Genomic DNA, 27,696 nt, shown 5'->3' with positions numbered 1-27,696 from the left:
AGCACCTGAGAGAGAGTGGGCACCTCCCAGAACATTGTTTTGTGCCACTCCCAACAGAAATACTCCAGGTGGACAACTTCAGCAATCAGGAGCTCCTCATTTGCTCATAGAAAATGAGTTTACAAAGACTTATGGGTAGAAAAGCCACACTAAGTAATTTACTACACTGCAGCAGGTATCATAATATTTAGTTATTCATTTATACAGTCAATAAATATTTATTAAGCATTATAAGCCAAACACTGCTTTAAGTACTTGCATAGAGCAGCAAACCAACCAACCAGATATCTTTGCCCTGATAGAGATACATTCTAGTTGATGGTGGGGAGGGGGACATTAAAAATAAGAAAATTTCTATAATATTTTAGAAGCTAATTAGTGATCATAAGGAAAATTATCAAAGTAAGAGGATAGAGGTAACACAGGTTGAAATCCTAAATGTCATGATCATAGTAAACAGCATGAGATGGTGACATTTGAATAAAGCTTAAAAAGCAAACCATGCAGAAATCTGAGGAGAATATTCCAGGCAGAGAGAAGAGTCAGTGCAAAGGCCTAGAGACAGGAGTTAGTGACGTGTTCAAAGTATAGAAAGGGCAGGGCCAGGACTTGGGTGTGGTGAGACACTTGCCTCGGGCACAAAATTTACGAGTGCTTAAAAAACACAGTGATCAAGATAACTAATATTTCAGTGCGGTATTTAATCAAAATGAAGCCAAAAAAATGCATGGTGAACCCAATATCAAAATTTTAAATGAAGAAAGGATCTGATGCTGCATCTGTACTACACTGCCTCACTTGCCTCTCACTCTAATTGCACTCTTGATCCCAATAAAACTTTATTTACAAAAACAGGCAGCCAGCTCACAGGTTATAATAGCTCACCAATTATTTATTTTGTATTTCATTAAAATATTATTTATCTTGATTACTCATTTTTTTCAGTACTCCTTAAAGTTTGCACCAAATGTGAGTGCTTCCAGGGCCTGACTCTAGTCCTAGCTTTAAAGGAGGCCAGTGTGGCTGAAAAGGATTGATTGAAGGGAATAGCGGGAGGAGATGAGTTCAGACAAGTACCTGAAAGGCCACTTTCCTGTGTTGTGTAATCATTGTAAGGATTTTGTCTTTTAATCTAAGTGAAGTGTAGCACCACTAGAAAGTTTTAAACCAAGGAGCAAATGGATCTTTATTTACATTAGGCTGAACAATTAAGAAGTTGTTACAATAATCCAGATGAGAGATTATGGTGGTTTGGAGCAGAGTGGTATCATGAAGTGGTAAAAAGTCAGATTCTGTGTATATTTTGGAGGTAGATCTAACATGACTTGTGTGGACTAGACATGGGGTGAGAGAAAGAAGTAGAGATAATTTTAATACTTTGAAACTCCAGAGAGATGGAGTTGCTATTATCTGAGGAATGCTGACTACAGAGCAGATTTAGGGGAGTGAGGCATGGTCCTTGGTTTTAAAAATTTTAAGTTTGAGTTCTCCACTAAGTAAGTGAAATATTAAGTGAGCAGCTAAATATGGAGATGAGGAAGATATTTCAGCTGGAGACATAAATATAGAAGTCATCTGCAACAAAACTGGCATTTAAAACCAGGCAAGATCTTTAAGAAAGTGAGTAAAGCTAGAGATGAGAAGAGGTCCAAGGGCTGAGCTCTGTGATTTTTCAACATAAGGAGATTGGGGAGAAAAGGAGAAGGCTACTTAAAACAAATGTCTAGTGAAGAGTGAGGAAACCAGGAGACAGTGAGGAAACTAGTGTCTAGAAAGCTAGGAGAAGAAAATGTTTCCAGAAAAATGAGTTGCCAAGTGTTCAGATGCCGCTGACAGGTCAAATAGGAAAAGTACTGAGAATTGATCACTGAATGTGGTGAGAGGGTGTTCATTGGTGAACTTGATAAGAGCTGTTAAGGGAGTAGTGGAAATAATTGAATAGATTTGAGGAAAAAGGGAGGGGTGGATTTGAAGACAGTGTTTATTGATTGGAAGGGTAAGTGGCATCCAGAGGGACTTTACTTAAAAAGGCAATCATAACAGCATATTTGTATTTCTAATGAGAATGATCTCATAGAGAGGGTAAATTGAAGATGACAGAGAGACAGGTAGTTGGTCTTAGAGAAGACAGCCTTGGACATAGGTCTGGCAGTTCATTTAATGGAAACAGGTGAAAAGGTAAAGGTCACAGCTGCTGGCAGTGAGAAGATACAGTAGAAGATCTTCTTCTGATTCCTTTCTATTCCTCAGTGAAATAGGATACAAGATTCTGAGCAGAGAATTTGCAGGAGGAAGGTCCTGTTGGAAGAAGGCCCAGGAGAAAAGAGAAGGTATCAAAGTAGGAAAGTAAGTGGGAAACACAATGCTGAGGAGCATTAAGTGAGAACTTTGGGTCTGGGGGGAGTCTCTGGGTGGTGCAAATGGTTAATGCAGTCAGCTACTAACTAGAAGGTGATGGTTTAGAAGAAAGGGCTAGCAATCTTCTGAAAAAAACCAGTCTATGTAGCAAAGTTGTACTCTGACAAACATGTGGCCATCATAATCAATGTCAACTTGATGGCAAGTAGTATCGGTTGGATTTAGGATCATTAATTTAAAATGAGACCACTCAGCATGGTGGAAGGATTTTCTCCAGCCATGTTCAGCTAAATGTAAGCTCAGAATAAGCAAAACATAACCAAATTTGAAGTCTGCCAGGTAACTATAGTGAAGCTAGAGAGGGGGTAAGGGATTTGAGGGTTTAATGCAAGAGAGTCTCTACTCACCATATATCAATATATATCCCCTCTTCTAACCACTAGAATCCCTGGATAGCTACCAATATTGCTCGTCTCCAGCAACCGTGACTATAACAGTGGGAATACTTTAAGCAACACTGAAAGTGTAGACTAGTGGCTTCACACCTGGCTAAAGTATTGACTCTTTGATTTTACCCTCAGAGCCAGTGAGGCCAGTGGTCTGTGGAAGTGAATCTTGAAATCTGTACTGACAACTTACTCTCTTCCTCCACCTCTAGACACTGAAGCAAATCTTCTGTCAACGTGATTTGGGAAACTTTTTGTACAAATAATGATTAAGTTGTGTGAGATGTTAACTCACCCTTTTAATACTCTTCAGTAGGTCTGGAGTTGGGTTTTCTTTTTTTATTATTTTTATTTAAAAAAAAAACTGGTTCTGTATATGAAATACTTTGATGGAATCTATTTTCATTGAGGTTTTAATTCTCAGAATTTTTCACTTTAAAGACTGGCAACATGTTTTAAGTTGGAGGAAATGACAGGGTCAAAATTTTAGTAAATTGATTTCACCACAAATGTGTCACTTCCCAAATCTGCACCAAATTTTCTGCCAACATTTAATGTGCTAATAGAATTACAATATGAGGCAAACTTCCCGAGGGGAACAAACTGCAAAAAAAAAAAAAAAGGAAAAGCTCCTTCCTAAATTATTTATATGCAATAAAAGTCTGTCATCTCCTATCAAATAGTGTACAATATGTTGTAATTAGTATTTTGGTCAATCTGGGTGATTTATGAACATACAAACACTGTCACATAAGCTGGGCTAATTTTCAAAGTTAGGCACTAGGTCACACAAAGTGGCTATTGTTTAAGAGTGCAGGTAATTACCATACAAAGATTACACTGTAGGCCAAGATGACAAGTTCTGTGGCAAATCACTTGACTAGCCTCTCTGTGATAGTTGGAGCTGTGTGTCAACTTGGCTGGACCCCAGTTCTGTGTGGTTGTTCCCATGATGGGATCAGATGACTGAGTTCTGAGTGGCCAGTCTGCCCAAGGGGAGTTTCCCTAGGGGTGTGGCCTGCTTGCAATGATATCCAAGGACAATCTGGAAGTATGGCATTTCTTAAAAGAATTGGAACCCTGTTGTGCGAACTACAGACTTCCTTGAGTGAGCGGCCCACCGCTCGGCCTGGAGATCTCGGATTCATCTTTTATTGGAAACAACAACCAATATACTGCATGCCAGCTTGAATCTCTCGGCTCCCCTGTGCTTGCGGAAGCCAAGGCGGCCGCAAGCCCCATCTCCTCCAGAGACGGACTTTTCGGCTTGGACTTGTCGGCTTCTATACGCTTGTGAGCCATTTACCTACGATAAATCTCTCTCTCTCTCTCTCTCTCTCTCTCTCTCTCTTGTTGTTGTTGTTATGTGCCGTCGAGTCAAACCTGACTCATAGCGACCCCTCCTTGGGTTTCCGAGGCAGTATCACTACGGAAGTAGGATTGCCCAACCTTCCTTCCGAGGAGTGGCTGGTGGGTTTGAACTGCCAGCCCTCTGGTTAGCAGGCAAGTGTCTTATCCACTATGCTACCAGAGCTCCCACTCTATAAATATATATATATACTTTGCTGGTTTTTGTGTTTCTCTAGAGAACCCAATCTAACACACTCTCTGTCCAAACTAGGTGATAAAAGATGAACTATTTTGACCTGACCTACTCACGACAGGCTCCTCTGCTCAGAGCTAATAAGGAATGACAGATGTGGGCATAGCAAAATATTCACATTAATTGTAAAAACTGCATAATTATAAAACACCACTTGACAAAATGGGTCAACTCCCATCCCAGGAAACATTAAGATCACAGAGATACCAGTGAGTTTTTAGCTAAGCTTTTCAAAACCAAATCCCACTCCGTGTTGCATGGCTTATGTTTTCGAAAGGGATTGCTTTTTTGTTAATTGATGATATTTGCCCTGGTTTTGTTTCACAGATTAAAGAAGAGGTGAAAATATCCAAATCTGTATTAATAAAAATACACCATTTCTCTTTTTTGGTATATTTCACCTAAAAATCAAAATACATCATTATGCTATGAAGTCCAATCATAGGAGGAATATTACATTTTTCTATTTAAGGAGCTCTGGTGGTGTAGTGCCTAAGGCATTTGACTGCTAACCAGAAGTCTGGTGGTTCAAACCCACCAGCCACTCCTCAGAAGGAAGATGGGCAATCTAATTCCATAGTGATACTGCCTTGGAAACTCAAGGAGTCGGATCTGACTCAATGGCAGTGAGTTTGTTTTTTGGTTATTTAAGCCTTTAAATAGAAAGGTATGATTTCAAATAAAATCCTTGTTATTGTGAAATCTCATTCTGTTGTTTGTACCCTGCATTCTAAATATTAAAATGTTTTATGATCCTATAAATTACTGTTCCAGATTTTGTAAATAAAAAACATAATACAAGAAAGATAAAATGAGTGTCTTTAAAAAATATTAAATTTCTTTCAAAAATATTTAAAAAAATATTAAATGTTTATCAGATATTTATTTTAAATATTTTATGAAATCAGTAAGTATTTTACCACGATAACATTTGATCATTGCTGTAGTAACTGTTCTGAAAATCTGAAGATATCCGAGTTGTCCTGCAATAACAGGGATAACAAAAAAAAATCTGCAAGTGGATATGTAGCTAGATAGCATAATGCCTAAGGCACTTGACTGCTAATCAGAAGGCTGGCGGTTCAAACCCATCAGCCACTCCTCGGAAGGAACATGGGGCAATCTACCTCTGTAGTGATACTGCCTCAGAAACCCAAGGAGGGGTTGCTATGCGTCAGGTCCGACTCGACGGCACATAACAACAACAAAAACATGCAAGCTGAATAGGTATGATAAAGTGAATGGGAGGACACCCACAAGTATACACAGGTTTGTCAGAGGAAATTTCTACATATGTAATTTGTATGTGCTGCAAATATATTCATGTACATAATAGAACATACAGGGGCAAAGCAATGAAAACTTCTTACCCATAACCAAACACCTTGAAAAAATGAGTCACTGGGCTTGGGGGCTTAGGATCATAGTCTCAGGGGATATCTAGATTAATTGGCATAACCATTGTTCACAAGACAACATTCTGTATCCTACTATGATGAGTAGTGAAAGGTATCTTAAAAGCTTGTGAGTAGCCATCTAAGATGTAGCTATTGGTTTCTCCCTGTCCGGAGCAAAGAAGAGTGAAGAAAATCAAAGGCTCAATTAGTCCCAAGGACTAATGGACCACATGAATCACAGCCTCCATAGCCTGAGACCAGAAGAACTAGATATTGCTCAGCTACCACTACTGACTGCTTTGATCAGGATCACAGAAGTTCCTGGACAGAGTGGGAGAAAAATGTAGAACAAAATTCAAAATCATAAAAACAACCAGACTTACAGGTCTGCTAGAGACTAGTGGAATCCCAGAGACTAGTACAGAGATATCCTTCAAACCTGGGACTGAATCCAGCCCTGGAGATCACCTTTCAGCCAAACAACAGAAAGCCTATGAAGTGAGTAACACCAAGAAGGAGTGTATTCCTCAGAACAATAAACCACACAAGACCCAAAGGGCAGCATTTGCCCAAATACAAAGTTCAGAAGGCAGGAAGAAGCAGGAAAGAAGGAACCCAGGGAGAAGGTGGCTAGAGTCTTCCCACATTAAGTGAATGGCCACTAATGTAGCAAAATAAAATATGCATTGTTGAATGGGAAAATTATTTGCTCTATGAACTTTCACCCACACTACAATAATTTATTAAAATAAAAAGATCTGAGTTGGCTTAAAGAAATAAGTGATATTTTACTGCATATAACATATATTACAGACAGAGTGTAAAGGTATGTTGACTTCCAGCAAATGATTTTGAAACATTTTCTTCTTCATGGTCCTTTTAAATCATGAAGATAGGTAGTTAGTGTTACTTAAATTAGAATGAAATAAAAGATAAATATTCCCCAGCCCAAACCAAACTAAACCGTGAAAAGTCTAACTTAGGAAACCATTAAAAATCAACAAAATTAGACTTGCAAACAATCTAGTAAAACATATGCTATGCTTTGCACAGAAATATTGAATATGTATTGAATTGTAAGTCATATGATTTTAATGTCTACAATAACTGCTTTAAGAATTAGAAAATGTGAACATGATAATGAGGAAATAATAGATAATGAGCTATTGCTTTGAATTAAGAAGGCAAAGCCAGAATAATAATAATAATAATAAACCAAAGATTATCAATCAAACTTTGAGAGCTATTCTGGGAGAATATTTTATACCACAGAGAAGACAGAGTCAAAGACATGACATCTCAATGAAACCCGAATGTAAATGATTAAACCATTGACACAAACCTTGAAGGAAAGCACTTTTCCCATTGAGGGATGATTTGTACTGGCCTCCAGGTGTAATATTATGTGCACTGATGAGCTGATCAACAGAACAGAACTTCTACCCAGCTGTAATCAAGAGTGATTGATGGTTGGGACAAAAAAAGTTGATTATCATGACAAGTTCGCTGATGCAGAGAAAATAGGCTCTGCTTGGGAAATGGATAAAACCTGTTCAGAGACTACCTTCTGAAACCTTATTTTAACAGGAATCTAAGAGAAGGTTTAAAGTTGTACAGACGGACCTGATATACTGATAAACCTGATAAGAATAAATTTACCAGCCATCAATCTCCATAGATTTCCTATGTAAGGAATTTAAAACCTCATTTACATCCAATAAAAAGCAAACCACATACACTCAACTTTACTTGTGTGATTATTAGAAGATCTCTTTGCCTCTCACAAAAGTACCACTGAAAAGCACACACTGTTGTCAGGTGCCATCACGGACACAGAAAATTAACTTGCATAGCATCCTATGCTTCCATTTGCCCTCCTCAGCTCCCTTCTCACAAGAAATGCTTTCCCAAAATGCCTGCAACCTTTACCACCATCAGATTCAATTTATATCAAAACACAGATTTGGATGGAGACAACAGATCCCAAAGGCAGTATTTTGCATTTAAAATGAGGGTTGGCAGGCTTGGAAAAGGCGAATCTCGATCGGAGTGGTGGGTGTAAGCACAGTGTTCAAAAATAGAAGCAAGAGTGTACAGGAGCCATTGACTAAGAATGAATAGATGCATCTTGTTATGTTGTGATAACAATTTCTAATGCCCTATAAGCAATGTAAGCTAAATGTGGTGTGTAATTTATAGCATGTCTGGTACAATTTTATTCTCCTAAAGCTTACAATCAAACCAAAGAACCACACCTAAATCAATCACCATAATAAGCTTTTAGTGTGAAGAAGGTAAAATTATTGGGTAGGTTCAATTCATTTTTCTGGAGACATTCAGCCATGTAGACAATTGGAAAAGGTCAATGTATTTCATCACAATTACTCTATTTAATTAATACACATAATAGGAGTCAGCAGAAAATAGACCATAAAAATTAGCAACTATTAAAAAGGAAAGGATATAAAACGCCACAAAATAAATAAATTGTTTTAAAAAATTTAAGAAAAGACATTAATTTGAGTTGCTTTCTGCTTAAATTCCTTTGCTCCTGGTCCCAGAAACAAATCCTTTCCTATCCTAGTTTTCAGGACTCTATACTATGAAGAAACTGATGATTTATCAAATGCTGAAATAAACTATAATAAAATGCAGCAAAAAAGTAAAGAGTTCTGATGAACAGTGAGTGAAATGAATGGAAAAGAGCAAATTTTAATCCTTCAACTTCCAATTATTTGTGATCATCAATACACAGTTTCTGCATTTAGTTATACAAATTTTACTTGGGTCTCAGATCTGACTCAACAACAGTGAGTTTGGTTTGTTTTGGTTTAATACTATTTTAATATTTTGTAGAGGGTCAGAGAAAAAGGGAAAGACCCTCAACAAGATGGATTGACATGGTGGCTACAATGATGGGCTCAATTATAGCAAGGATTATGAGGCTGCTGCAGGACTGGGTGGTGTTTCGTTCTGTTGTCCACGGGGTCACTGAGTCAGAATCGACTGGACAGCATCTAACAACAACAACAGCATTTGAGAAATGCAATAGTTATGGAAAGAGATACAAAACAACGGATGGAATGTATATTAGATAAGTACATCAAGGAAGTCCTGGAAAACTACATTACAGCAAGGATTTTATTCCATAAATAATAAGACTTCATGAGTGCAACTATGATGAGATTGCTTGGTGATCTAAAATCTTTAAGGTGCAATTACAAAATTGGAGATTTTTCAGTGTAGTGATTCTTTGCAAATAAACTAAAGTTCAGAGGCTGCTACACAGCAAGTTTTCACAATCATAAAATCCAGATTTTAGGCCATGTTCAAGTTTAATTCCACTTATTTCCCTCTCAAGACATACAAATTTTCATTTTTAGATTCTTAGGGAACCAAGAGTAGTGTAGTGCCTAAGGCATTTGACTGCTAACCAGAAGGCTAGTGGTTCAAACCCACCAGGCACTCCTCGGAAGGAAGGTTGGCAATCTTTCTGTAGTGATACCACCTCAGAAACCCAAGAAAGGGTTGCTATGAGTCGGGTCCGAGTCCACAGCAGTAAGTCTGGTTTAGGGAACCAATTGCTTAGGATATGACTCCTGCATTATAGAAGGATTAGGCACTTGGGAAAAGGAATCCTGAAATTAATTTCTATCAACATGTAGCAATTATTCTAAAAGCCCTCTAATGAAGTTGAAACAAACCATTTTAGAGATTCCTGCTTCTATCTTCATTTCCTTGCTGAGCCCACCATTCTTGAGCACTTCTTTATTCATCATCATGTAATAAGTGATAACTAAAATTTGCACAGCTTTCCCACACTAATTGCTTTCTTGCTTCATTTCTGTGGGATCTGTGGACAAATTTTAGCTCATTTATTTAGAATAAACCCTCTTGCTTCACTACAGTATAAATTCCCTAACACCCTTTAATCCTTCCATGCTTTGCCCATATTTAACTCTCTTCTCAAACTTATTACATCATAGGTGGTATATAGGCTCTCAGCATAAACTGTCCTCTTTGCTCTACAATACTCATTGATTACCATGGTATTGCCCTTTAAGTGGCTCTCAATTTTGAAATATGTTTCTATTTTCAGCAATTTTTGAGTGTACTACTGGCTCCCATCCTTGATTAACTTCTTTATTGTGTGTTAGAACTTGAATGCTCAACAGTCTTAGTTGAAAACTGTCAACTGATGCCAATATAAGTCTCAATACCAATTTCACTTAGGACATGTCACCTGATAGATAAAGGCACTAGGAGCTCTGGTGGTGTAGTGCCTAAGGCACTTGACTGCTAACCAGAAGACTGTTGATTCAAACCCACCAGCCACTCCTTGGAAGGAAGACTGGGCAATCTACTTCCGTAGTGACACTGCCTCAGAAACTCAAGGAGGGGTCCCCTAAGAGTTGCATCCAAGTCAATGGCAGTAAGTTTGGTTTTAGTCCTCCTAGCTGGACCAGCTCTATCTATAAAACCTAAAAAAAAATGGACAGAATCATCTCTTAGGTATATCTATTCCCTAACATACAACAAAATTCTGAGTTACTCCTCATAATTCATACAAATATCTCTTTGTTTCTTGGAGGTTTTGTACATATCTAACTAGTCATATCTAAAGCAACTTTTGTTTTTAGACTTCCAAGGTCAAAATTTCCATATCCAAGAGAAATCAATGGAAAGGCAAATTTTGTTTTGTTTTATTAAAAAAAAAAAAAAAAAAAGCCCAGAGAACTATTGACTGCTTTTTGAAGATTTCTCTTTTTCATAGCCCCTTCCATCATTCTCTCTTCAAATGAAACATTGAAGTATTAATGCCTGATTCATGGGAGTCCTTAAATATCTTAATAGGTGCAGTTTTATATTGAAAAGCCTTCCAATAAAGCACACTGCTTAAGTAGATTTCTTTACTCTTGGCTGGCTCATTTTCTCCTGAAATCTCTAATAGCTAGACCCATTATTTCTTACTTGGTCCTCCTGTTCAAGTTTCATTTTCAGAGAATTCCTGATAGAGGTATGGGCTCCACTCAGCAAGTAGAAGCTAGTAAAACTGAAGGATAAAATAAATGAGTCTCAAATGAACACTCAAAATATAAGCCCTTCAAAAGAGACTTCTCAGTTGCTTGTTTCAAAGGCAGCTACAACCTACAGAACATCATCACACACTAGAAAGCTAGATCCTCATGCTAGGGTGACCTGACAGCCCAAGGGAACATCATCAGGTTCCCAGATCTAGTGGCTTCTCTTTCATGGAAACTGAATGGCACTGTCAAAGAGCTGCTTTGGAAGAAGAAAAAGCACCCACTGGGAAAGTCACCATGCTTAAGCCAAAGCTCCAAATAACTGTGAATTCTGGAGACTAACAGAGGACACCGCTTATGAAAGAGCAGCTTCAAAGCCACCTGAAAATTTCATTTAAAAGTGATCTACCAGAAGATCCTTGGGGACACAGTAACAGCAGTAATAGACTTAAAGTGGCTTTTTTTTTTTATTATTATTTTAGTACATGAGGCTTTTCCAAGTACAAGTTGTTCCTGCATATTATAAAAGGTAAAGATTTACAGAAATGAATACCTCTTCTTACCATATAAATTGTGACACAAAAGGTTAATGTGATAGGCTGCTAACCAAAAGGCTAGGGTTCAAATCTACCTGGAGGCACCTTGGAAGAAAAACCTGGCTATCTACTTCTGAAAAAATCAGCCACTGAAAATCCTATGGAGCACACTTCTACTCTGACATGCATGAGGTCAGCATGAGTCAGAACAGAGTCAACAGCAACTGATTGAACTTGTAAATACTAAATGCACTAAAAAACTAAATATAAACACTTTAAATGGGCTAGAAGCCCGTTAAATACTTTAAAATGTAGTAAAGATCGTTTTAAGCTTTGATATTTCTGAAGAAGTAATTGAGCATTCAGAGAAAACATTATAACTGCATTGTTCATATAATAATGGCCCTTACCTTTCATTCACTACACAGTTTATAATTCAAATGCATATATTTATATGATCCTTGCAACATCACTGTAAATGTAACTACTCATTTTAAATGTTATGATTGTGGATCCTGTGAGTCCAGAACAGGGCCACGATAACACAGGTAATTAAGACAAGGGGGTGTAATGGTTAACAGACTGCTAATTGAAAGGTTGGTGGTTCAAACCCACCAACAGCTCTTCAGGACGATGACCTGGTGATATCCTCCATAAAGATTACAGCCCAGGAGCACCAAGTTTGCTGGTCTGATGGAGCCTGATAGAACCCGAGACTATGGTCACTAGCTGCCCTTCAGGTCTGGAATTGAACCCACTCCTGTGCCTTTCTGCCAAACAAAAGATAGGCATATGAGCTGAACATTTACATTAGGTAGATACACTGCTTGGAGAGATCAATCATGGAGAACAGAAGGGCTGTGTATGCCCAGGAACACAGCTTGGGAACCTGGAGTCCATGGGAGGGAAGGACCCAGGGAAGAGGTAACTATGGGGACGATGTGGAAAGAGAGCTGTTGCATTGTGGGAAATCTCAGTCAGTGTCATTAGACAGAGCGTGTATGAAGTGCTGAATGGAAAATGAATTTGCTCTGTAAACTTTCACGCAAGTCACAATAAAAAAAAAGAAAAGAAAAAAAAGATTACAGTCCAGAAAACCATAGTATGCAGTTCTCCTCTAGCACAGGGGCTCACTATGAGTCAGAATTGACTCAAAAACACCTAACAGAAACCAAATCTAAGGCTAGGCAACAGGTTGTCCAATTCCAGATCCAATGATTTTCCTACTATGTCACCTTGCTTTCTTAAATGCTGCTTTCAGGTTTGGGATTAGATTCCTATCCTGCATACACAGATTTTTATTAACCTTTCTCCTAGGATATGCAATAAAATGCTAACATCAAAAAGTGAGAGCAATAATATCCATGGCATCTCCTGGGCATGTCTGTAGACTGCAGACACTGCTAGGAATCACAATAGCCAAACAGCATTTAGAAAATTGTAACTGAGGCCTCCAAAATGGAATTTATAATTTGAGACAGAGCATACTATTAAAAAACTGTAACAGTGCAGTAAATGCAAAAAAAAAAAAAAAAAATCCTTGATAAAATTAGAGCCTGTGTATGAGGGAAATTCAGGAAAAAAGAAAAGCAGAAGTAAAAGAACAGTTCTTCAATCCCAATACATTTTTATCATCATTAGTTTTTGTTTTTCTCACCACATAGCAGTAAATACTTTAAACATCAGCTCCACAAATAGTGTTGATTTAAGTAATTAAAGTGTGCTTTAAGATGTAGTATTAAGAAAATTTCATTATCTAATTGAATTATTTGGTAGAAAAAAGTTGAACAAAAAATCACTAGCATCTTCATCATTATATTATCATTATTTGGTTATAGAAATTGTGAATAAGACATATGAACTAAAATTCAGACACAGGGTTTAGTTTCACATTTTTGGTTTCTAAAAGACAGAAGAACTATTATGATTTCTGTTTTATAATCCTACTAGAAAACTTATCAGTTATCCGGCTGATAGACTTAAGGGTGGTGGAGCCTTGTAAGCCCAATTTTGGTGAGGTTCCACCCCCATTCCTATCTGGTTATTAACAAAGAAGCTCTGGTGGTACAGTAGTTAACGCATTTGGCTGCTAACCAAAAGATCAGTGGCTCGAACCCACTAGCTGATCCCTGGAAAAAAAAAAAAAGGGGGGGGGCAGTCTGCTTCTGTAAAGATTTAGATATACAGTCTTAAAAACCGGTAGGGTCACTACATGTCTGAACTGACTGAACAGCAGTGAACTTGGATTTTTCTTTTTTTTTTTTTTCCCCCCAGTTATTAACAGTTCCCTAAGCTCTGGTAGCATAGTGCCTAAGGCACTTGACTGCTCACCAGAAGGCTGGCGGTTCAAACCCACCAGCCACTCCTCGGAAGGAAGGTTGGACAATCCTACTTCCATAGTGATACTGCCTTGGAAACCCAAGGAAGGGTCGCTATGAGTCGGGGCCGACTCGACGGCAAACAACAACAACAACAAAGTAATTAATGTGACAGTCCAGAATTTAAACCAACAGCTTGCTACACTGATATATTCAGTAACTTGAACATATATTTAAATATTTAATGCTTGTATGTTTGCATTGTCAGTGTTATCTCTTAATATGGCTGATGCCATTTGAAAGGGCTCATGAATATATATGAGTGAGGGTTAGCCAGTGAATGGCTTTCCAGAACAGCTACAATTACATCTAGTTAGTGCCACAAAGGCAATAGGAACCTCAAGACCTCTCTCTAGAAAAGTCTGAAGTGACAGGAAACACACAGACCCCCATCCCTCCCAATAGTAGAACATCTGCTGGATGAACCTGAGGATGGGCTTGCTGCTCTACAGTGATCAGATGTGGTAGAAACAGCCGAGAGGCAACCATTATCCCTATCCTGACTGCCATGGGTCATGTGGCTTTGTACAAGTCACCCACACTTTCTGCACCTCAGTTTTGGCATGCAAATCTGGCAAAAAGTTTCTTCTGCCTCTGGAGTATTGTTATTATTTTAATTCTATAATTAAACATAATGACTGCTTGATATAACCATTTTATGATTCTTTTTGTAAGTCAAAACTGACTCAAAGGCAATGAGTAGTTTGGGAACTGAGATCTTATATGTTCCTTTCCATGAACAATCACTGAGTGCTCATGCCTACACTTCACTTATGTTATCTTTCAAAATTGTCTAATTACCAAGGTCACATGGTAATGTGTTTATTTTAAGATGCTGATAAAACAATTGGAAAAATACAACACTTTAGTCTTTAATTGGAAGTTTTTCCAGAGTCAACCCTAATCCCCCAAGAAAAATCTTGTACCATGAGCAGGCAGGAGCTCTAAGGCACTTAACTGCTAACCAGAAGGCTGGAGGTTTAAAACCAGCAGCCACTCCTTGGAAGGAAGGTTGGGCAATCTACTTCCTTAGTGATACTGCCTCGGAAACCCAAGGAGGGGTCGCTATGAGTTGGATCCAACTCGATGGTATATAACAACAGCAACATGAGCAGGCAATCTGTTTTAAAGTGCATCAAACAAAACTTATACCAGTTTTTAGATACCTATAGGGTCAAACATGGAAAATGTACTGCAGAAGAATCAGGTATGGCCTGAAACCAAACGAGAGAGCTTATGATATGAAGGGTTAAAATAAACAAAAACTTAGATGGAAAGGAAACTGAATTTCCATGGTCCAGAGAGGAAAAGAAGTATAAGCTATTATGTTGATTGGAAGAAGCAGCAGCTTTGAAATATAAAAAAGTTCCTAAAACAAAAATGCTTTCCTATACAGGATGCAACCAAGCATACAAGTGAATTATCGTGTTACTTTCCCAGAAGGATTCTAGGTTTAAGAATGGAAACAGGAAGACAATTTCCAGACTTGTCTGTAAAGGACAAAATGTCATGGTACTTGTAGTTATGTTCGTAACTCTTTTCTTGAGGTTAAAATTATCTAACATGATTCTGTTATATATATACATATATACTCTTATTGGTTCTTCTTTATTTAGGAGTTATCTTCTTATATATGGATGATAAATCTAATTGATCTTGGCACTTAGCATCTAAATATTTTACACAATTTGTATTGATGGATATCGCCAGTTAATAAGTACACAAATCTAATATTTCCAGAATATTAGTTCCTTTTATTGATACATTAATGCTAGAGTCATTTTTAAATTTCTTTTCATTCCTGCATTTCTATTCTGCAATGATATTTTGTTTGTAAAACATGCTTAAAATGTTGCCATATCATTTATAAATTCAAAATCATCGTGTCTTCCTATTTTAAAAAATAAAACTGAAATTTTTTAAAAAAGTTAGCACTACATAGTGAAAATATACTCAGGGTTCAAGAGAACAAAAATTTAAGGGCAATGAATTCACATAAAATTCCAGTTGATATTGATCAAATAAACTGGGCTGAGCAATTATCATCTGATGAATGAAGCCTGTCATAAAATTCAGTTCAAACTTAAGTCCAACATCCATATCAGTATCTGAGATAGGCAGAAGAACAGCCTCCCAAAGATTCCTACATCCTTATCCCTGAAACCTATGACCGTATTACATCATAGGGTGAAAGGCCATTAAAGCAGCAGGTGGAATTAATGTTGCTAATCAGCTGACCTTAAAATAAGATTAGCCTGGATTATCCAGGTGTGTCTAATATAATCAGGAACGTCCTTAAATGTGGAAAAAGGAGGCAAAAGAGTGAATGCAGGACTGATTTCATGTGAGAAGGGCTCAACATGCCATTACCAGTTTTCAAGATAGAATAAAGGATCCTGAACCAAGGCATGCTGACAGCCTCTAGATGCTAGAAAAAGCAAGGAAATAAATTCTCCCAGAATGACCAGAAAGTACACAGCCCTGGTAACCTTTATTTTTCACCCAATGAGAACCATTTTGGACTTCTGATCTATGGAATTATAAGATAATAAATGTATCCAAGGAAGTCGAAGCTGCATTGAAAGCACTGGGGGAAAAAAAAAAAAAAAAGGGTTCCAGGAATTGACACAATAAAAATCGAGATGTTTGGACAAACAGATGCTTAACTGCACACTGGTCTATGCCAAGAAATTTGGAAGGCAGCTATCTGGCCAACTGACCAGAAAAGATGCATATTTATGCATATTTCAAAGAAAGGTAATCCAACAGAATTATCGAACAGTATCATTAATATCACATGCAAGTAAAATTTTGCTGAATGTAACACAAAAATGGTTGCAGCAGTGTATCAAAAGGGAGCTGCCAGAAAGTCAAGCCAGACTCAGAAGAGTATGTGGAGTGAGGGATATCATTGCTGGTATCAGATGGATTTTGGCTAAAAGCAGAGAATACCACAAAGATGGTTACATGTGTTTTACTGACCAAGCAAAGGCATTCTACTGTGCAGATTATAACAAATTATGGATAACATTGCAAAGAATGGGAATTCCAGAACATTTCATGAGAAATGAGAATCCTGTGCATAGACCAAGGGGTAGTCATTCAGATAGAGCAAGGGGATACTGCATGGTTTAAAATCAGGAAGGGCATGCCAGGGTTGTATCCTTTCACCGTATTTATTCACTCTGTATGCTGAGCGCTGAGCAAATAAGCCAAGAAGTTGGACTATATGAAGACCATGTCCTCAGGATTGGAAGAAAGCTCATTAACAGCCTGTGATATGCAAATGACACAACTTTGCTTGATGAAAGACAACTTGAATAACTCACTTATGAGGATCAAAGTCTACAGCATTCAGTATGGATTACATTTCCACATAAAGAGAACAAAAATCTTCACAACTGCACCGATAAGCAACATCATGATCAATGGAGAAAATACAGTGGTTGTTTAGGATTTCATTTTACTTGAGGCCACAATCAATGTCTATGGAAGCAGCAGTCAATATATCAAATGTTGTATTGCATTGAGCAAATCTGCTGTAAGAGCCCTCTTTAAAAGTGTTAAAAACCAGAAATTTCACTTTGAGGACCAAGGTGTGCCTAACCCAAGCCATGTTTTTTTCAATCATCTCATATGCATGCCAAAGCAGGACAATGAATAAGGAAGACTGAAGAAGAATTGATGCTTTTGAATTATAGTGTTGGCTAATAATATTGAATATGCCATGGGCTGTCAGAACAAGCAAATCTGTCTTAGAAGTAGCAGCACCAGAATTGTCCTTAGAAACAAGGATGGTGAGACTTCATCTCATGTACTTCAGACATGTTATCAAGAGGTAGCAGTCCCTGGAGCAGAACATCATGCTTAGTAAAGAGAGTCATCAAAAAAGAAGAAGACCTTCAAGAAGATGGGACTGACACAGTGGCTGCAACAATGTTAAGCCACTAAATTTGTGGTGGTTTATTATTGCAGGAATAGAAACCTAGTGAAGAGCAAGCTTGCAATTGTTTCATCATGACACAGAATGATAGCACAAATACCCCAAATGCTTTGATCATTTTCCTTTAAGCACGTGCCTGACAACCCTGAAAATAAAGTTGTGAGAATGACATGTCAATTGACCCTGGTGTTATAGCAGCTACTTCCAATGGGATCAGGCTGCTGTGATTCATAGGGTTTTTTTGGTGGCTTTTTGGAAGTAGATCACCAGGCTTTTCTTCTTAGTCTCTTTAATCTGGAAGCTGTGCTCACACACAGATAGTGGCTGTGCATGAGGTGCATTAGCCAGGATTGAACTTAGATCCCCTGACTGGGAAGTAATAATTCTACCACTCAATCAGCACTGTCCCCCAACTGTCCCTAATAAATGCATACTGATTCCTGTATCACCTTGAAACTGTTAACATAATTGTTACTCTCTCTTACTGAGGAAATAAAATGACATTTTAGAAAAGAACTTTTAAAACAGGTAAGCATGCATGTAAATAGATGTTTCCTATAGAATACCTGACAAATATTTCTAGAATTCCAAAAACATTATTTTAATTCCCAGGCATGGAATTAAAGATACTAAAAAAAAAACAGAACCATTGTCTTGAGATGCTGAGTGCTCCATCATGGGAAATAATTGACCAAAAGACAAATACATGGATGTATAGATGGATTTCTTGCATTCAGTGGGAGAATGTGTTCGATGACCTTGAAGTCGCTTTATGATTTCTGGTTTAAAGGAATTTTTCTTAGTATGGAGGAAATATTGACAGCAAAATTGTTAGGATGAGAGGACATCTGAAATAGCCCCATTAGGTGTAAGGTACTGACAGCATGGCTCCTGGGAGAGTTTTGCATCATTATCTGACCAGTTCCAGACTGAAGTAGCAGTGGGATTTAAGGATAAAAGGAATTAAGATGGAACCACTTACGATAACAATTTCAGAACTATATGATTATTTGCTAAGCATTTAGAAATGATCAAAGTTCCAATTATTGAGCTCAAAGTTCTTATCTGCATGTTAGGAGGACTATTTTTTACAACTGCTGGAAGAGATTATTATGTAACATTCATCGCTTGGAAATATTTTACTGTTAATAAATTGAACACTCAATGGCAAATTTCATAAAAGTTCAAATCAAATCAAAGCACTCAATATTAAACAAAGGAAAAACCTTCCTTCAAATAAATTGCTACAACTATTCGGTGTATTCTGGTTTATAGCAGCAAATATTATGTCAACGTACAAAGAAGTACCATGGAGGCAATCTACACTTCTCATTTTTAAGCCATCAGAAGGAACATTATAAAACTATTTGATGATTGCACTAGTAAGTACAAATTTGTAAAGTAATAATGGTCCTTATTTTTTTTTAAATTAGATATTCATCTCACAAAAAAACAAACAAACAAAAAAAAACACTTTATTTGTGCCACTCTTATTGCCTGTTTCTGATTGTCTAACAGTATGTGCTCATCAACAGATAGAGTATCTGGAAAACCTAGTTTCCTGGAGAGGTTAAATACTGGATGGCCTAACATTCTCCAGAATCCAAATGTGTTTCATCATCTCCACACCATGTACCAATTTAGGCCAAGAAAATGGTATCTTAGCAAAGACGATTTTGATGGGGGGGGGGGACTAGAATATGGGGGAAAAAAAAGTCTCAGGATTCTATTCCTTTCCAATCAACATTCCCTTTCACTCTGCATCATTCGATGAATTTTTGGCTTCTGACCTCCAGAATTGTAAGAAAATAAAGCAGGTTTGACCAGACAATATTTTTCATGTTGGCCACAAACCAAAATTAGCATCACTGTGATGGATTCAGAGTCTTCCTTGATCCTTAGAAAAGGTGAGACAGGTGACTGTGAATCAATTGCAAAGCACTGGTCAGAAGCACAATTAGCCCACCATCTATCATGTTCTTCACTTAACGTTTTATTCTTTTGGGTCTTGAATGAGTGCATTGGGACCTTTAGGAACCCCTGTTAAAATACTCCTAGGATAGTAACTTGAAAACTCCAATATAAATATGATTAAAGACACAAAGACTGACCTGGAACTGGGAGTCACAAAGCAAAGTCACAGGTAAAGTAAATTTACAACGTCAAAATCTGGGCCTTGAAGTGATTTGTGCTAACTCATTTCAGAGGTGTGACCTTTGAAAGTCTTACTCTTCCTAATCTTGACTATTCCCCAAAGGTAAAATGTATTACTTAAATGTATCATTTCCAAGAGATTAAAAAAAAACATGATTGCACTGCAAGTGTCTAAGATTGTGTCTGTGTGATTTGTAAACAACTGAACTTAGTATAATAAATTCCAAAATTAAAGCACATAAGAAGTTAAAATTTTATCTTTGAATTTTGACATGCTCAGTTATTGGAGAAAAATGTTTAAGAAATATCTGCTGCAAGATTAGAAAAACATAATACTTTTTTTTTTTTTTTTTTTAGTGAATACTAAATGATAAACTTACATCGGAATTAAATCTCAGCTGGCAAATGTTGCATGATATAATTTGCTTCCTTCGATGAGGAAGAGGAACCCCGAATGTATGATTTATTACAGCTTTCTGTATCGGGTCCATCTGTAATGAGAAAAAAATACAACAAACAGAAATAAAGCTTGTCAGTTCCAGTGGAATGTTGCATATTTCATTAAAGAGCCAATCTGTACAGCTTCAATCTACTGCTCACATAGTAAAGAATGTTTTTATTGTAAGAAATGGCATTTCTGCTTTCTTCAAAAATAGACAATAAAGCCAAACCTCAGTGTGATAAGGAAATGATTAATGTACCCATTAGAATCCACATACTGATTTTTTTTTTTCCCATTTAGGATCAACTATTGTCTCAGTTTGCTAAACTTTAAATATAATTAGCAAAACTCAAGTTACTGCTAATGCTGGCAATCTTACACAGAGGTGTGTCTATACCATTGCCCAATGGAATTTAAATTTGGTCAGTTGAAAGCTATTAAAACAAATTTTACCCCATTATCAAACATCAACCTTGTGCTATGTTTGATATCCTAACGATACAGTTTCTAAATTCTGCTTTCCAAGATTTGAGACATTTAGAACAGTTAATCATCTCATTCAAGAATGGCTTAACATAATATCCACTGCTATATTATAGCCTTATTATTTGGGATTCAGAGAGTTTGTGACAAAAGTCAGTTCTCTCTCTCCATCTCACCCATAGGACTAGACAAACAATGCCAGAGCATAATGCTGGCAATCCAGCTCGACAAAAACAAATGTGCCCTTACCAAGCTTTAGTTCATATCAATGGTTCTCAACTGTTAATGTCAGATCAAATTTTCTACCTGCTCCTTAACACTTGTGCAACCTCTTTGCTATCTGTATCTAATGAATGAGGTTGTGAAGAGGTTTAAACATGATTCATGAAACCTACCCATACAACACAGTAAGTGGCGGGTACATTAAGTCAATTAAATGTTGACTATTTTCTCTATTGCAACACACAGCCATCCATATTACATTGTAATCATTTGGAAATGTTATGATGTCTTGATCATGTCAGAAATGGATAGTGTTCCATTAATGTACTACTACAGGAGTATGAGATTCATGTGACCATTGATCTTCACATGTGTTGCAAAAGAGAAAGTCTTACAGCCTACATATTATATTGTGCGGACTCTTATAAAACTTTGTACCAAATACCAGTTAAAAATTTCAACATCTGCAGTCTCCACAAAGAGTTGAGATAGCTCAGATGTGATCTCCACACAAAATAGTCATGAATGTGTCTGAGAAATGGTGTTCTAATATTCTATTTCTGTGATAAATTATAGTTTATTACTATTCCTAAACCAGTAAATGATTTATCCCTCACCCTATTTTGTATTTCTAATCATTTGAACCAGTTACCTCATATGCTCAGTCCACTGGAATGTGGAAGAACGCTCTGTCTCCTCTACATTCACACCTTCTATTGTGCTGTCAAGGATCCCTGGTGGCACTGTGGTAAGTACTCAGCTACTAACCGAAAGGTGGGGGGTTTGTACAAACCAGTGGTTCTGTGGGAGGAAGATGGGCCAGTCTGCTTCTGAAAAGATTACAGCCTTGGAAACTGTATGGAGCAGTTCTACTCTGTTACATATTTTTTCTATAAGTTGAGATCAAACTGACTGCAATGGATATTGGGTTATCTGTTGATGTTACTGTTGTATGTCATTGGGACCTTATAGGGTAGAGTAGAACTGCCCCAGAGGGTTTTCTAGGCTGCATTCTTTATGGGAACAGATTACCAGGTCTTTCTCCCATGGAACCACTGGTGAATTCAAACCACCAACTTTTGAGTTAGCAGCAGAGCAATTAACCATTATGCTACCAGGGCTCCCTGTGATTTGTCTACACAGTTTAAAGCAATGTTCTAGATAGTAATAATAACAACAACAGTGATAAAAATCATAATACTCAGCATTTACTAAGCTTATTGCGTGCAAAGAATTGGGCTAGGTGATCTGCATGTTAAAGTTACATTGATCATGAAGAACTCATGGGTATAACCTTTTGTATATTCCACTATGCCTTTAAATGTATTACCTAATGGTAATCCTTGTCTAGATGCTGGATGAGGATTCAGGGTGTCCTTATAATTTTTTTACATCACTTGTAGGTGTCAATTGATTTTAGGATCCCTTCCACACTTATTGGTGAAATTCACTATACTTTCTTTTGAACCAATTTTATTGAAATATCATTTACATACAGTAGCATTTTACATACATATATATAGATGCAACTTTAAGTATACAATTTGATGAGAACTAACAAGTGCGTACAATTCCCATTGTTATTATTGTAAAGCACTTCTATCATCCCAACAAGTTCCTTCCTGATCCTCTGCAGTCAATCCCTGCATCCTATCCTCAACCCCTGGAACCACTGATCTACTATCACAATACCTTTGCCTATTCTAGAAGTTCAGATAAATGGAATTGTATAGTACATGTTTTTTGGGCTGACTATTTTCACTCAGTATAATGCATCTGAGATTCATCCATGTTGTTTTTATCTATCAGTACTTTCTTGCATTTTACTGTTGAATAGGGTTCCTATGGAGTCCCTAGGCAGGACAAATAGTTATGTACTTCGATACTAACCACAAAGTTGTAGGTTCAAATTTACCCGGAAGTATGTTGGAAGAAATGCCTGGTGATCTACTTCCAAAATGTCACAAGCATTGAAAACCCTATGGAGTACAGTTCTACTTTGAAACACATGGGGCTCATGCCAAAGAGGCAGGGAGGCCACAACTTCTGGCCTCTTCTTACCCCACAAGAGGAAGATAGAATCACCATCGATAGCCCAAGGTCTATTCCTGTAAGGCCAGACATGCTACCTCCCTCCAGCCCTTTCATCAACCCTGATACCAACTGTTCCTCCCACAGCACCCACCACTTTTCTGCTGGGTTTGGTAATACACTGCAGTGGCCCACAGAACTCACAGATTATGGGGTTTAATAGGGAAGCACCAAGCTACAATTCAAGTTCAGGAACAATGCTCTCTCAGCCTGCCATCTCTAAGCCAACAGTCTCTCACAATCTCTTTCCCAGCCGTGCGTGTCTCTTGCATCTCTTTCTCAGCAGCGTGTGTCTCTCAGGAACGTGTTTCTCTCAGCAACATGTGCTTCTCAGCCAGGAGTCACAGAGGCACCTTCAGCCTGTAGGCGGGTTCCTTTTGAGCCTGACAGAATGGCCAAATAACCAATCATAACATCAGAATTCTAAGCACCAGAAAGCAGACTTCCCAGAACAATGCTTTGGGTCACTCTCAACAGAAATACCCCAGGTGGGTAACTTTAACAATCAGGAGCTCAGTTGCTCATGGCAAATTCCACCACAGAATTTACAAAGACTTATGGCTAGAAAAGCCAGACCAGGTAATTTACTACATCACAGCTCACAATGTGTTGGAATAAAAGGGACCACAGCAACTTAATATTCCTTTATATGGAACTATTACCCTCAACATGATAAAAAAAAGAAGATTGAAGAGCTGATGCTTTTGAGTTGTGGAGTTGGCAAAGAATACTCAAAGTATCATGGACTATGAAAAGAACTAACAAATCTGTCCTTGAAAGAAATACAGCCAGAATGCTCCTTGGAAGTAAGAATGGCCAGACTTCATCCCACCTACTTTGGTCATGTTGTCAGAAGGGACCATTCTCTGGAAAAGGACATTTTGCATGGTAAACTGGAGGGTAAATGAAAAAGGGGAAGGCCCTCAACAAGGTAGATTGACACAGTGGCTGCAACAATGGGCTGAGGTATAACAAGGATCGTGAGGCTGCCAAAGGACCAGGCAGTGTTGTTTCATTCTGTTGGTCATAGGGTGGCTATGAGTTGGAGAGGCCTTGATGACACCTAACAACAAAAACAACATTACTATGTGGTTTTCTATTTGCCATTTGATGAATATTTTAGATGCTTCCAGTAAAATCTATAATTATTTCAATTCTTAATACACAATCTAAGCTTATTATTGAATAAATTCAGTTTGGTATCTTAATCAAACATTAAAAATTAAGTAAAAATGTCAGCATCTCTATTTCTTAGCTTGGGTCTGCTATAGGCTAGTGGTGTGAAAGGCCACAAGGGAATGAGACAGCCTCTGTCTTTATGTATACTGCCAAGTCCCCCACCCCAGTATCCAATCCTTCCTCAAACTCACTTCACCTGTGTCCTCAGAATCCAACTAGGCAATGCACAGAGCTTAGGAAAACCAGTAGCTGCACAGAGTGCAAATCTGAGCAGCTGAAACAGTCCTCATTCATCTGAAACAGGATCATTCTTATGCTACTTTTAAGATGGCATCACAAAACTTCTATGACAACAACCACAGAAAACCCTGGGGGACAACTATCCCTTTAGCCAACAGCTAAAACAAACAAAAAAAAAAATCAAAAGCAGGAAGAGGTCACTGAGTTAGTAGGTTGCCTCAACATGTCCTGTTGCATCTGTTCTGTGCATAAACGGGACTCATTTCTATCAAGGGATAAGGTGAATTATGCCTATAATCCATTAAGTGATATGGAATTACTCTTCTAATGATACTTTAAAATAAAAATGAACTGTGTATTTAAATCACAAATGCTCTCTGAAAATATGTAGTGCTGAATTTTTATCACGTGTTGGTAGGCAGAATATTATTTTGGTCTAGGAGCTCCGTTGGTATAGTTCCTAAGGCATTTGACTGCTAACCAGAAGGCTGGAGGTTCTGGTCACTCCTGGGAAGAACAATCAGGCAATCTAATTCCATAGTGATACTGCCTTGGAAACCCAAGGATGGGTAGCTGTGAGTAGAACTGACTTGACGGCAGTGAGTTTTTTTTTTTTTTTTCTTTCTTTCTTTTTTTTTTGGTTAGTAATACTGGGGAAGCAGTGTTCACATTCAATCCAAATTTGTGTAGGAGGTATTTTGGAACTAGACACTTCATGTAAGTGTAGCATATTTTCTGGATTTAATTCTTTTGTTTGAATTGAATGATGTTCTGATTACTTTGTCTGTAAGATCAGATTTCAAAATGCAAAGTGGTACATTCTTCTTCAGAGACAATTTTATTTCCCAGTGTACTTAAAGAAAAAAAAAAGTTTAACTGAATTGTAGTTTAAAGATGGATTTCAGGAACAATTGTTACATACCCAAAAGTAATTATCTTTTATCATTTTAGGAATGTAGCACAACAAGATGATAAACGTTTAACTTTTAATTAATGAACATAAATCCTAGTCATCTAACTAATGCATGTTGTTTTCAGCTGCTGCCATGTCCATTCCAACTCAGGGTGACCCATGTGTGCTGTGATCTTTCAGAACCAGATCACAAGGACTTGCTTTCAAAGTGCCTTTTGGTGAGTATGAACTACCAACCTTTTGGCTAGTAATCAGCCCTTAATTGTTTGTGTTAGTTACCCAGGGACCTAGCTAAAATATGCATATATAAATATATATATATGTTATGTGCTGTCGAGTCGGACTCGACTCATAGCGACCCCTCCTTGGGTTGCCAAGGCAGTATCACTACGGAACTATATTGCCCAACCTTCCTTCTGAGAAGTGGCTGGTGGGTTTGAACTGCCAGTCTTCTGGTTAGCAGTCAAATGCCTTAGGCACTATGCTACCAGAGCTCCTATATAGATAGACAGATAGATGGATAGATAGATAGATAGATATAGATATATAGATACACACACACACATATATATATAAATACATAAATACATATATATATATAAATATATAAATACATACACACACACACACACACACATATATATATATATATAAAACCATTCTATGCCACCAGAGCTCCTATGTAATTATGAGAGATCTCTATATATATGTAGCATAACGGCTGAGGCAGCTGACTGCTAACCAGAAGGCTGGAGGTTCAAACCCACCAGCCACTCCTCAGAAGGAAGATTGGGCAATCTACTTCCTTAGTGATACTGCCTTGGAAACCCAAGGAGGGGTCGCTATGAGTCAGGTCTGACTCAATGGCAAATAACAACAACATCATATCTAAATAATAAACAGTTCTGATGTTAGTTAATTAAATGTTATCATATTTCTATCTGAAAGTAGCACTTACTATTAAATTTGGGTATACATACACACACCTACTTTGATCAATTGGACCAAACTTACCATTATAATCAAATATTTTATTAAAAAAGAAAACCTTATAAGTCCGCCCCCCCAAAAAAAAAACTAATGGGCTAGATCTATCAAAACAATTCCACCTTATTGTGTGTGAGATATCTATCTATCTATCTCTATCTATATCTATCTCTATCTATACATATACGAGTGCTTTCTCTCTCTCTCTCTCTCTCTCTATATATATATATATATCACACACACACAAACCCCCACACACACACATATAGGGGGAGCTCTGGTAGGGTAGTGCCTAAGGCACTTGACTGCTAACCAGAAGGCTGGCGGTTCAAACCCACCAGCCACTCAGAAGGAAGATGGGGCAATCTACTTCTGTAGTGATACTGCCTTGGAGACCCAAGGAGGGTCATTATGAGTCGGGTCCGACTCCAGGACATATAACAACAACATATATATTGGGGTGTGTGTGTGTGTGCATCTCCCTCAATTAGAGTTTTTCTACAAATTCTGTCTTAAGAGATGGCAATACACATGTGATAGGCAAGATAAAAAAAACAAAAAGGGATTCTTTGCTCAAATAAATAGTAGGAAACCTAGTTATTATAGCCTGGAAGCTCACAGTACAAAAGAAAATATTAAATTCTCTGAGTTGTTCTTCAGTATAAAGTAACAGTTTTAAATAAATTATTCCTAAATGAAAATAAGTAAAGTTTCTTCTGGTTATTGTTACCTGATTTATTTAACACCTTTGTTCAATGTCATACAATTGTTGAAAAATCATCAAAATGGGAAGAAATTGAAATACAAGGTTTATTCTGTGCAGTTATTCTATATGCATATAGGGAAATCATTCTGATTCTTAAAATCAAAGCTAAACAAAAATGTCTAGATATAGAATAGTTACTGTTCTTGTTGTTATGTGCCTTGGAGAATAGTTACTAGAAAGCTAATGAAGAGAGGAGGAGGGGAAATAGAAAATCAATCATTAACTTTAATCTCTAACAGGGTTCTGGTGGTGCCATTTGAGGCATTGGGCTGCTAATCAAAAGGTAGGTGGTCTGAACCCACAAGCTGCTCTATGGGGAGATGATGATGCAATCTGCATTTGTAAAGATTTACAGCCTTGGAAACCCTTTGGGGTATTTCTACACAGTGGCAACGGGTTTGGTTTTTTGGGTTTTGGGCCTAGCTACCCCTTCCCCCATTCATTTGCACAAATCCTTATGTGTAGTCGCAAGGTTTTAAAATAGTAATGGGCACCTCAACTACTCAGGAAATTCTAGTTTTAGAGTTCTCTTTC

The 27,696-nt window shown here is 37.6% G+C and overlaps 1 protein-coding gene across 1 annotated transcript in view; it reads right to left on the bottom strand.

Moving 5' to 3' along the window:
- Positions 1-27,696, bottom strand: part of ZNF385D (zinc finger protein 385D) — a 407,755-nt gene that overhangs the window by 204,285 nt on the left and 175,774 nt on the right. Inside the window, exon 5 of the mRNA XM_042780314.1 lies at positions 20,220-20,330. Within this exon, the coding sequence (XP_042636248.1) occupies positions 20,220-20,330 (111 nt within the window). The remainder of the gene's footprint in view (positions 1-20,219; positions 20,331-27,696) is intronic.

Source organism: Orycteropus afer, unplaced genomic scaffold (genome assembly GCF_000298275.1).
Source record: "Orycteropus afer afer isolate SDZICR_OR568_19922 unplaced genomic scaffold, OryAfe1.0 scaffold00003, whole genome shotgun sequence".
Taxonomy (NCBI): Eukaryota; Metazoa; Chordata; class Mammalia; order Tubulidentata; family Orycteropodidae; genus Orycteropus; species Orycteropus afer.
Note: the sequence above shows the minus strand (reverse complement) of the source record. Positions and strands in the feature narration are given on the sequence as shown.